The sequence below is a fragment of the Dromiciops gliroides genome, chromosome 5 (genome assembly GCF_019393635.1).
Source record: "Dromiciops gliroides isolate mDroGli1 chromosome 5, mDroGli1.pri, whole genome shotgun sequence".
Classification (NCBI taxonomy): Eukaryota; Metazoa; Chordata; class Mammalia; order Microbiotheria; family Microbiotheriidae; genus Dromiciops; species Dromiciops gliroides.
The window spans coordinates 28,212,464-28,225,931 of record NC_057865.1 but is presented as its reverse complement, the minus strand read 5'-3'; the positions used below and the strand labels follow the sequence as shown (position 1 = coordinate 28,225,931).

Below are 13,468 nucleotides of genomic sequence, written 5' to 3'. Positions count from 1 at the left end.
TCCTAACAAATTCCTCTTATGGCACATATACGGTTTTGAGAACAAAAACAGAGAAAGAAAGCTAAAGACCAATTTCCTTAACAAAAATTAATGCAAACATTCTAAATAAAATACTAACAAGGCAATTACGGCAATATATCACATGTCACTATGACTATGTGGGATTTATATAGTGAAAAGCCTTCCCAATAAGATCAGGAATGAAGCAAGGCTGTCCATTATCACCACTATTATTCAATATTTTATGAGAAATACTAGCCATAGCAATCAGACAAGAAAAATATATTTTAGGAATTAAATTAAGCCATGAGGATCGCAAACTAACATTCTTTGCAGACAGTGTGATGGTATACTTAGAGAACCATAGAGAATCAACTAAAAACTAGTTCAATTAACAACTTCAACAAGGTTGAAGGTTATAAAACAAACCCACATAAATCATCAGCATTTCTGTATATCGACAACAAAACCCAAAAGCAAGAGATAAAGAAATTCCATTTAAAATAACTGCAGACAATATAAAATACTTGGGAGTCTACATGCCAAGGCAAACCCAAGGATTATATGAACAGAATTATAAAACACTATGTACAAATAAAGACTAATCTAAACAAATGGAAAAATATTCATTGCTCATGAGTAAGTTAAGCCAATATAATAAAAATGCCAATTCTGCCTAATTTATTTATTCAGTGCCATAGCAGTCAAATGACTAAAATATTATTTTATAGCGCTAGAAAAAATAGCAACAAAATTCATCTGGAAGAACAAAAGGTTAAGAGTATCAAGGAAATCAATGAAAAAAAAAACAAATGCTAAGAAGTCAGTCTACCAGTTCCAGATTTTAAACTATAATGCAAAACCGTAATCATCAGAACACTTTGGTACTGGCTAAGAAATAGAGTGGTGAGATCCGTGGAATAGATAAGTATACAATACACAGCAGGAAATGACGATCTACTGTTTGATAAACTCAAATATCTAAACTTTTGGGGTAAGAAGTCAACATTTAACAAAAACTGCTACAGAAACTAGAAAGCAGTTCGGCAAAAACTAGGCACAGACCAACATCTCTCAACATATACTAAGGTAAGGCCAAAATGGGTAAAATATTTGAACCTCAAGGGTGATATATCACAAGTAAATTAGGAGAATATGGAAAAACATACCTGTCAGATTGGTAGATAAGGGAAGCACTTATGACCAAACAAGAGAGAGAGGTTTATGGGAAGTAAAATACATAATTTTGATGTGAAATTAAAAAGCTTTATGTAGAAACAAAACTAATAAAGTAAAAATAAAAAGGAAAACAGGAAACTGGGGGGGGGGCGGGGGAAGCTGCCTTGTCGAAGCCCCTTTCAGGCAAGGGCCACACTGAGTCTAACGGCACTGGGCACAAAGCTCTCTCTGCACAGGGTGGGAGATGAACAGGAGTGTGTCACTGTAAGAGCAAGCTAACTTCATCGAAAGAGCCTCCATATAGAAAACCTACTTGTTTCTAACAACAATAATGATGACGATCTAAGGTGGTGGGGAGTGAAATGGTGGCCTCAATGTCAAAGTCACAGCCAGCTCTTCAACAGCTTATAGAAACAGCTCAAGACACACCTCTGGCCTTAAGTAAGCCTCCCTCCTAAGAGTAACTGCCTTAAAATGAAGTCCTTAAGTTAGGAATTGTTAGCTCACTATAGGAACTCCTGGCTTGGGGGTCCCAGGATGCCATCTTGCCCCATTGCTTCTGTCAGGTGACATGTCTGGATCATCTAATACAGACCATAACAAGCCTCTGGCCACTGGTCCACAGTGATAAGCCTTTTGTCATTTCTGCTGACAAGCTAACCAGTCCCTAGGCATCCGCTAAAGTAACAAGCTCCTGGGCTGGGTATTGAACAGCCCACAGGGACACCACCTACTCACCTGTGCTGAGTACGGAACAAGAGATGGTTGTCAGACAACTCCAGGTCCCAGCTGACACTGAATGACTAATGCTAAAACCTTGGGAATTTCAAACATTAACTAGGTAGGAAAGGCAGCTTGTTCTATAAGAATACTATAACAAATTCTGTAAGCATTACCAGGCAAACACATCTGGGGAAAAAAAGCAATTAGTGTGAAGAAAGCAAAGAAAAAAAGACAGGCCAAATAAATGTCCTCAGATGTAAATTTAGCAGTAAGAAATCAGTCTGGTGAGAAAGCAGCTAAATAGTCATGCAAATTGACATTTTTAAAGAAGAAAATATACATGAGGCAGGAGAAGTGTCTGAATTCATTTCCAGTTTTAAACTATCCTACAATATCTTTCTTTAGTATTTTTATTTTCCAATTTTAACGGCAACAGTTTTGAGCATTATTGTTCACGTTGTCAGAAAGCTCCCGTTTTCCTTTATTATTCTAGTATCTCATGGGATAATATTATTTTCAGGTGGAACACATCTCTGATTTTATAGTCAATGGGGAAACCAGAATCTAGCTCAGAATAATGAACGCACAAACAATCTTTAAAGCCAGCGACAGCGAGGTGCTTTTAGTCACCCAAAGCATACATACCTTGGGAATCGATTGCTAACGTGGCACGAGCTACAGAAATGCTCTTCAACTCTATTCGCTCCCCACCTCCGCTCATCATCGTCGGGAGGCAAGTCGCCTCTAGGTACTGTCTCACCGCTACATTTAGCGCATGGAAGGTGATTCACCCACTGAAAAAACTCCCCTTTAAACCACTGCAGGAGTTCCAGCAGAAGAAAATCCTCTTCTTTTATATTAGCACCTGAAAAGTTAAAGCCAAACCGATTCATTAGCAAGGCTACCAAAAGTGACTACTCCTTCCACACCTAAACAATCATCTATCACCATCAATCAATGAGCATGCATTCAGGGCTGGCCTGCCGTGGCCAGACACTCTACCAGGTCGTGTACGTAACTGGGCCTAAATTGAGACCTGAAGAACAAGTAGAGCAGCCACAGCAAAGCAATTCATATCTACATCTAGATACATTCTCCCATTTGATCCTCAAAACACACTGTGAGATGGATGTTACAGATCTCATCGTGTCCATTTTAAACACAAGGAGCGGAGTCAGAGCTGTGAAGTCAGACAGTTAAAGGCAGGATTCAAATCCTTCTCCTGACTAGAGTACACTGTTTTTTCTAAAAGTCACCTATTTATACAAATGAAACAACGACCGCAGAACCAATAAGACCAATATGAAATCCAACGACAGGAGTAATGAACATGGCTACCCTTCCCACAATGTCCAATTACTTTGCACACTGACAAAGTCACTCTTTTAGCTTAAAATGCACCCCTATATTGTGTAATATTCTTCTGAGGTGACTCTCTATTCTAAGAATCAGTCACCTTAACCAAAGAGGTGGCAATGAAGAGAAAGAAATCTCCCAACGTGATTTTATTTTCCATGTTGTCTCTATCTGGAAATGAGTTCATGCTTATGAGTTTTAATGGCACTTGAACCGCATGGTTTATTTGATATATTTGTGTTCAGACATATGCATGTGAAAGTATAACAACTGTCATGATATGTGCAAGTATGATGTGTTACTAGTTTATATGTTTGAATGCCTAGCTGTCATCAGGTATTGTTAACCTTTTGGGGGATCATGGGCCCCTTTGGAAGTATGGGAAAGCTTAGGATCCTTTTCTAGAATGTTTTAAGATACATAAAATATGTGGGGCAGCTAGATGGCGCAGTGGATAGAGCACCGGCCCTGGATTCAGGAGTACCTGAGTTCAATTCCAGCCTCAGACACTTAACACTTACTAGCTGTGTGACCCTGGGCAAGTCACTTAACCCCAATTGCCCCTCAAAAAAAACAAAAAAACAAACAAACAAAAAAAAAGATACATAAAATATAATACACAAGATTACAAAGAAATCTAACTATATTGAAATAGTTATCGAAATATTTTTTTAAAACCAAGTTCACAAACAATAAGGTTAGGAATCCCTCTAGGTATACACATGCACACCTACATATATGTGCGCATGTGTATACTTTGATATACCCACACAGATATATACACAGAGTTTTTATATTAATATGTGTAATGGGCAGCTAGATGGAACCACAGTGAATAATGTGCTGAGACTAGAGTCAGGAAGACTCAACTTCATGGGTTCAAATCCAACCTCAGACACTTATTGGCTGTGTGACGCTGGGCAAGTCACTTAACCCTGTTTGCCTCAGTTTCCTCATCTGTAAAATGACCTGAAAAAGGAAATGGCAAATCACTCCAGTATTTTAGCTGAGAAAAGCCCAAAAGGTATCACAAAGAGTTGGGCATGACTGAAACAAACGAACAACTGAAGTAATGGGCATGGTCAAGCTAAGCAAAGGACCACGGATATCTTCAGTGCCTGGGCCCAGATCATAAATTCTCAGTGGAAGCAGAAGAGAACTAATAACAGATGTCTCTTCTGAGTTTGTGACCACCTAGAGTAGAAAGTTATACCAGAGGTAAACTGACACAGGAGCCTTTCCCCTCCTTGTCCCCAAACTTTAACCCAAACAGAGAGACACTTGGCCCATGCCCTCCCTACTGGAGTTGTAAGTCATAAAGGGAACTGAGTTCTTCTCTGGGGTAAAGGGGAACTAAATAGCAATGATCACAGAGTGTGATTCAATTTGTTTTCTATTAAATATAACCCAACAATCAGTTGAATAAAAAAATACACCTTAAACCAAAGGAACATGCAGAATCAAAATGAAAGATTAGAACAAAATTGACTGTATATCAGGTGACTCCAAAAAAGCAGGACTGCAATCGTGTTATTTATCAAAGTAAAAACAAAAATTCATAATATCAACAATATAAACAATCAGTCAGTAGGCATTGATTAAGTGCCTGCTAAGGACCAGGAAGGTAATGGGGATATAAATTCAAAGAATGAAACAAACTTTTCTCTCATAAGCTTAAAGGATAGGTCATAGATAATGAACAATATCAATACTAAAGATGCATGCACCAGATGTTAGAAATGAAGAAAAATTAGCTAAGATAGTAACAATAATAGTAGGTGGCTTGAATGTTCTTTTCATAGAGCTGGATGAATCTAACAAAAAGATAAGCAAGAGGGAAAATAAAGAATTGAACTGTGGGAGAATTCAGAACATTTAAAAATATACACATTTCTCAGCACCACAACTTCTACAAAATCAAATCATGGAACACAGAAATTATAGATGTAAAAAACAAACACTAAATACTAAACATCCTTTACACATAACACAAAAAAGCAGTACTCAATACAGAGAGCACATTCAAAAGACAAAGACCTAAATAGACACTTAACAATAACACCCTACCCAAAGAATAGGTCAAAAAACAAACCAGAGAAACAATTTATAAATCTGAGAAAGACATTATGAGACAAAATACTAAAATTTCTGGGATTCAGTTAACACAGTCCTCAGAAAAAAATATATCCCTAAGAACACACTTCAGTAAAATTTTTTTTTAAAGTGCTAATGAACTAACTGCGCAACTAAAAATTAGAAACCCAACAAACAAAATCCAAAAAGAGGAAATCCTGAAAATCAGATAAATAAATCGGCCATGATTCTAAAACTCACAAAAATCAAAAGATGATTCTTTAAAAAACCAAAAATTAGTTAATGCGGATAAAATGAAGAAAATCAAATAGTTAAGATCACAATAGAAAAAAATTTAAATGATCAGAAATTGCTACATGCAGTTACATGCTAGCAAGACCAAGAATTCAAATAATCTAGTATCAGGAAATGAAATCAAAATAGATGTAGAGAAACTACCAAAGAAGAAAACCCCTAGTCCTGATGAAGTTACAGGAGGATTATATAGATTTTTTTTGTGTGTGTGAGGCAATTGGAGTTAAGTGACTTGCCCAGGGTCACACAGCTAGTAAGTGTCAAGTGTCTGAGGCTGGATTTGAACTCAGGTCCTCCTGACTCCAGGGCCGGTGCTCTATCCACTGCGCCACCTAGCTGCCCCCGATTATATAGATTTTAAAAGAATAACTAATGCCTATATTATACAAATTATTCTCAAAAATGGGGAATGAAAACACTCTACGAAACTCCTTTTATTAGACAAATATAGTACTAACACCTAAACCAAGGAAGAATAAAGCAATAGACCAATATGGTTAATTAATGCCAATTTTTTAAAAATGAAATCATATCCTACCATAAAGACTACAATTATTTTATCCACAGACACAAGAACATGTTAGGAAAACAATGACTATAATGAGTCATAATAAAAACAAAACTTCTAATACCATATGATTACGCAGATGCAGAAAACTCCTTTGACGAAATACAATTCTCATTTGTACTAATTTTTTTTTCAAAGTATGAGCTTAGAGGGACATTTAAAGATGTGATGAAAAGTATTTAAAATTAAAATCTAGCATTATATATAATGGGGAAAAACTAGAAATTTTCCCAATACATACAAGAATAAAGCAAGGATGCCTCTTTCTCTATTATTTGATATGGTTCTAGAAATGCAAGCAATAAACAGTAAGACAAAGAAAAGCCATCAGAGGCACAGGCAAAGAGGAGGTAAAACTACTTGCTGATGACATGATGGTGTAACTTAGAAAATCCTAGAGAATAAACAAAGCAACTGAAACATTTAAAAGCTTCACTGAATTAATGAAGGCAAAATAAACCCACAAAAATCAATAACATTTCCACATAATTATAACTAAACACAGGGGAGAATAACAGAAAGGAAAATTACATTCAAACTGACTACAAAATGCATAAAATATAAGGAAGCTGATTTACCAAAGCTGGCTAGATTCAGTTACAAAATGCTCCTTAAGGAAAAAGATATAGCAATGACAAATATTGCTTAAATTAATTTACAGATTTAGTGCTATGTCAATAAAACTATCAAGGAAATAAAGAAGCAATGAAAATTTTATTTGGAGGAACAAAAAAAAAATCTAGAATACCCAGAGAAAATGTGGGGGAAAACATAGGAATGAAGAAAGAATATGACTTCCAGACCCTAAATGATATTATAAAGTATTAATCATCAACATTACTTGGTACTGATTAAAAAAAAAAAGGCCAGTAGAACAGGTAGACAAGGAAGAATCAGAATTAACTGAACTCAATAACCCTATACAATATGTACTATACAACCCAATAATATACAATAAACCCTAAAACATAAATTACTCGGGAAAGAACTATGTGGCAGACACTGGGCTAAGCAATGGTGTTTATGTTTCTAGTATCAATCTAGTGTCACAAACACACACACACACACACACACACACGCTCACCCTCTATTGTGAAAGAATAAAACAATGGTAATTTTACTTAGGGCTCAAAGTCAGTTTTGATCCACTCAGAGAGAGAGCTGTAAACAGTAGTCATATATTAACTAGAATGTTAAGTTGTTAACCCCTAAGTGTCATATCAGGAATGATAATTATTTTTGACTACTGACATGACTTACATAGGTACTATGTCTCTGTGTGTGTGCATACACATACACACATATATATATAAATAAAAATATGTGTAGAAAGTTGATTAAATTACTACTGACCTTTTAAAAAAACAATTTGAGAAAGTATAGATGGAATATACAGAATGCACTATATTAACTCTTTACAGCATTTTTACTTTTATACCCATGAATATAATGAAATCAAAGGTGTAGTACCTTGATCCAATTTTTTAGCTCTTTCAAACTTTTCTTGGGCTCTGCTTTGCAATTCTTGGACTGGAATACAAGTTAAAGCTTTCTTCTGAAGAGAAAGGTTTTCATAGATAAGCACATCCTCAAATCTGTCCCGAAGCATTTTTAGGATGGTTGAATCAGAACCCTATGGAGGAAAACAAAACAAAACAAACAAAAAAACAACTCTTGTTCTTAGTTTTTATCCAAATAATTTAAAAGTTCTTTCCTAAAATCTACAATACTCAAATTTGTTCTATTTAAAATGGGATGAATGGATTCATTCCAAACAGTAGATGTTTAAGCCAATGATGCCACATTATCGTCCATGTTACATGCTGTAGGCCTACCACCTCAGTTATAAGCTACCAGCCATTCTTTTATAGATTTGTGATGATTCTGGAGACCTGATGAATCAGCAATTTATCTGAGTCTCTGTGTGTGTGTGTGTGTGTGTGTGTGTGTGACACAGATTTGTGACATAGCTCTATGATTTAAGCCACCCAATCTGAACATTTATCAGTATTTACATGAGAATAGAACAAAGGCTTTAAGTGCATTGTTCGAGGCTGTTTTTTCATATTAAAATGAGTTTTTATAGTGGTTCCTTCTGCAGCAATTTTCCACTCAAACTCTCATTTATGGAATGGGGGAGGAGAGTTTTTCAAAAGTGCTTTCATTTTCAATTTTGTCTTTTTCAATTTGCAAACTACTTCACTGCTTGTGATTTTAATGGCATTTAAATAACAAGGTTTATTTCTTTATGCATGCATTGGCACAGCTCAGATAAGTGCAGACATAAAAATAAACTGCTGATTACATGGCTATTACAGCTGCTTTGGTAACCATGTACTAAGGCAACAGCTACAAGAAGCAGGAGTTAATTGTCTGGAGTGCTAAGAGATGTTTGCAGCAGAAAGACAATGTTAGAATGCAAAACGTAGGGTTAGAGACCTCGGAGGTGTCTTCTTTTCTCATTAAGTGGAGGCCTACTTTGCATTCCTATGAGGAAGATGGAGACGTATTTAAGACTCATCAGGAGAACAGCACACATCTGGCCCCTGCTGTCAAATCAGCCTCCGTTTGACAGAAGCTGTGCCCACAAGTGCCTTTTGTCACCAAGTAGATAAAGACCTCTCTCTTTCTAGCCTGAGCTCTGGTAGCCCTTGGCCGCACTAGGTTTTGCTTGTTATTTCAAAAAGAAGAATTTTTACTTATTTGGACAAGATTGAATGCCGCGTTTTGTCAATTAGCATTTTCTCAATCACCTTGAGGAATGAATGAGGGAACAAGAAGACAAGAGATGTAAATCTCATGTAACAATTCCTCTTCTTCTGTGTACACAAAAATCTAGCACAAAAGGAGTCTGATTTTTACTGCAGAAACTAAAACTGGGCTGAACTATTTTTATGACTTCTAACGCCAAGAGCTCCCAAACAGTGATTACTTCTTTTGAAGAAAAAAAAAAACCCAAAACCTCCACACATGGCACTAACTCATACACCACTCTAGTTGCTAAGAAAAGCACATAAAAATTCACACATGTTCTGAAACTAACACTTGCCCAGCTAAAGTATAAATTTAGACCAGCTGTTCACTAATTGAGAGAGAGAGAGAGAGAGAGAGAGAGAGAGAGAGAGAGAGAGAGACTGACTGACTTTCTTAAGTTAATCATGCTTTAACACCATTCCTTTTTCACCCCAGAAGTAGTAACAAGCCTAGGGATAGAATCCTCCTGGTTTTTTTTCAGGTTCTGAGTCACTGACAGTTTGTCCTAATGGGGATGATCTGAAAGCCTTGGCCAGACGGTGCATGGGCTCTACTGAATCTATTTGTCGACAGGAACCTAAAGACCTGAATTCTGAATTGAGGTCCAGGAAGAAACCTGCTGTCAGGTAGGCAAATGAAGGAAATAACTGGAAGATTCTTATCCAAAAATTATCCCACCGTGCATATGATACAGACTATTTATGTAGAAGACAAGAAAAGACACATACAAAATAAAATACATAAAGTCACAGTTTTAAACAACGGTACAATCTACGATTGTTTACTGTTCCTCCTTTAGAAGGGTTGGTTCTTTTCCGAACAAGCACAAAAAGCCATCAGTCAATCCACAAGCATTGATTAAACATCCCCTGGGTACTGGACTGCGTTGAGCATGAGGGACACAGAGACAAAAAAGGACACACTCCCTGACCTATAAAAGCTTATGTTTCATCACAGGTGACACCGTGGATCCACATAAATTATATATGACCTTGTCACAGTATATATAAGATAGTTTTAGGGGAGGACGCACTAGCAGCTGGCAGAATCAGGAAGGCGGCCCACAAACTTTGCTTAGTGTCAAAGGAAGCAAGCAGGAAGAAAGGGCATTCTGGGCACATTCCTGCCTCTGCTCCAGTCTGGTTCAGAAGACATCTGCTATCCATAACTGTGAGAAGTATATTATCTGCTTCTTTTCTAATTCTTTCTTAACAGCAAGATCTTTAACATTAAGGCTGCATTTCCACTGAGATCCTATTGTGGAATACGGTGTGAGGCCTAATTTCTGCCAGACCGCTTTCCGGGTTTCCCAGCAGTTTTTGTCAAACAGGGAGTTCTTTCCTCAGTAATTGGTGTTTTCAGGCTTGTTGAACGCTGAGTTCCACTGTTTCTGATTCTCCCTCGTCTGGTCTGTTCCACTGATTGACCTCGCTATTTTTAACCAACACCAGATGGCTGTGATCGCTGCTGCTTTAGAAGAGAATTTGAATTCTGGAAGTGTTATTCTCCTTCCATCTCTACCTCTTTTATCATTTCCCTAGATATTCTGGATCTTTTCTTTTTCCAATGAATTATTTTATCCAGTGCTATAAAGTATTCCTTTAAAAGTGTAAATTAACTTTAGCAATATTGTCCCAGGCCAACCATGAGCATCTAAGGTTCCTCCAACTGTTTAACGTGTTCCTTCTGTCATTAGGGATTTCTTTGTACTGATACTCTGTGCATTTTGAAGTCATTTGGAAGGGGACTGCCCTTCTTTACTGCTGTTTGGATATTTTATGATAGAGAAATGCAGCTCATTTCTGAGGGTTTATGCTCTAAGCCTGAAATTTTGCTAAGACTACTAATTGTCCATTAGTATCTTCACAGATTCTGTAGAATTTTCAAAGTTCATCATCACGTTATTGACAAATAGGGATGGTTTTACATCTTATTTACCTATCTTTGCATCTCAATTTCTTTTTCTTCTCTTATTGCTGGTGCCAGCACCTGCATCCGGGCTTTACTCCCTTATCAACTGGAAAAGGCAGCTAGGTACTGCCACAAGAGTGCACAGAGCTTGGAACCAGGAAGCCTTGAATTCAAATAAGACCTCAGAGTTACTAGCTGAATGACCTTGGACAAGTCACTTAACCTCTGTCAGTCTCAGTTTCCTCAACTGCAAAATGGAGATAATAAGACCTACCTTTCAGGGTTGTTATAAGATCAAAATAAAATATTTGTAAAACACCTGGCACATAGCGGGCACTTAACAAATGCTTGTTCCCTTCTTTCCTAGGGTATCTCCACATTGCACATAATGCTTACTTTTGATTTTAGATACTTTTTTTAGGGGGTGGGGCAATGAGGGTTAAGTGACTTTCTCAGGGTCACACAGTTAGTATCAAGTAAGTGTCTGAGGCTGGATTTGAACTCAGGTCCTCCCGAATCCAGGGCTGGTGCTTTATCCATTGTGCCACCAAGCTGCCCCCGAATTTTAGATACTTTTAAGGACATTTTTAAAAGGATCCCTCTATGCCTATACTTTGTCATATGGTTTTGGATATTTTTGTTTTAATATTAACCATGTTAGTTATTTTCACATTGCTGGTATAAATCCGGCTTGGTCATAAGGAATGATTTCTTGGATGAATTGCTACAGTCTGACAATTTTATTTAAAATGTTTGAACTGATATTCATTAATGATACTGATCCATAGTTCTCTGTTTTATTCCTTCCCAGTTTAGGTATTAGGACTAGAGCTATCTCATAAGAAGGATTCCCATGAGGTGTAAATCATTTCTGTGGGAAGGACACTACTGGTTTTTTAAAAGTCTGTCAGAATTCTCCAGATTTTTCCTATGGCAGTTCCTTCTATTTTCTTTTTTGGTATTAGGTGACCTAAGATCTCTAACTGGAATTCTGTTCATTTGGGCGCTTTATATTTTTAACAGTATTCCTTTATTTCATTTGTGTTCTCAATTTTGTTATCAGATAACGGCATAATAGATTCTGATTATACTTTTTATCTCTTCTGGTATTGTTTTGTTTCACCTTCTCATTTGTTTATCTCATTTTCTACCTTCTTTTTTGTTTCCAATTTATACATTGCACCTCTAAATTTTTTTAACATTTCCTCTTCTATTTTTATTTTAGATTTGTTTATTTGTTGGTTTTCTCATGTATTAAAATGTGCGTTCAATTTATTTTTTGTTAATGTGTGTTTATAGGGATATTTTTCCTATAAAAGATATTTGTTTTAGCTGCTTCCCAGAAATTCTGATGTGTTATTTCAACATTATCATTTTTTCTTTCACACAATTGTTCCATGATTTGTTGTTTGAGCGATTCATTATTTAGGTTTTCATTGTTAAGAGTCTCCATTTGGGTCTCTGTTTTTTGTTTGTTTACTATTTTTATTGCATTATGATCCAAACAGATGCATTTACATGTTTACAAGGATATCTCTGTGCTACTTAACATATGGACAATTTTTATTCTAGTTCCGAGTGGTTTTGAGAAATATGTATGTTCTCTAGCAGTTCCATTTAGAACATGCCATAAATCTTTTATCTCCAGCAATTTCATAAGTCTGTTCAGTTTTATCTTTTCCCTTTTATCTTTCTGTTAAATTTATTCATAACTGAACGAGGAACATTAGAATCTGTCACTATTGTGTTACTGTCTATTATCTTCTTGTAACTCAGTTAAGGCTTCCTTCATTCATTTAAATAGTAAGGCATTTGGAGAACATAGGTTTAATACTGACATTGGTTTGTTGTCTATGGTTATTTTCAGCATAATGTCGTTTCCTTGTTTATCCCTTTTAGGCTTCAAATGTTTTTGCTTTGTCTGTCAGCATGATTTCAACTCCTGTTTCTTTGGATTCACTTGATGCATGGTACATTTTTTCCAATCCCTCATTTTTACTCTGTGTATGTCTTTAATTTTTAATGTGTTTCTTTTTTTAAATTTAAAATTTTTATTTTTAATGTGTTTCTTGTAAGCAACAGATTGTGGGGGTTTGTTTTCTTATCCAATCTGTCATTCTTTTTCATTTTATTGAATAGTTTAATCCATTCATGCTTATAATTATTTAGATTTTTATTTTCCTCCATTTGTCTCTAAATACTTTCCCCTCAACATTAGGATTCCCTTTCCATCCACCCCTTCTCTCTAATTGTGCTACTATGTTTTCAGTTATTTTAGCTTAATCTATTTTAAGGCAACCATATTCATACCAGCTCTATACCCCTTACCCTTAGGGTCCTTACCTGATTTGTTACCCTCTTTCCCAAGTTTGGGAGTTTTGCTTATTAGTTCCTTTTTATTTCTTTGTTTTTCTAGTTATTTACCTTTTTCTCTTTTTTTTCCTTGTAAGGAATCAAGTAGAATCTCTCTTCTCCTCCTGCAACATGTTTGATGTTAGTTTTTTAAAATTTAATTTTCCATGCCTTTTTCTAAAAAGGATTTCTTTCCCCCGTTCTCTTCATTACTTATCTTCCCTATCTATTCTATTG

The 13,468-nt window shown here is 36.1% G+C and overlaps 1 protein-coding gene across 1 annotated transcript in view; it reads right to left on the bottom strand.

The window, feature by feature from the left end:
* NGLY1 (N-glycanase 1) overlaps positions 1–13,468 on the bottom strand; it is a 56,964-nt gene that overhangs the window by 20,353 nt on the left and 23,143 nt on the right. Inside the window, exons 4-5 of the mRNA XM_043968010.1 lie at positions 7,685–7,847; positions 2,548–2,767 (exon numbers count right to left, since the gene is read on the bottom strand). Coding sequence (XP_043823945.1) covers positions 2,548–2,767; positions 7,685–7,847 — 383 coding nt within the window. The remainder of the gene's footprint in view (positions 1–2,547; positions 2,768–7,684; positions 7,848–13,468) is intronic.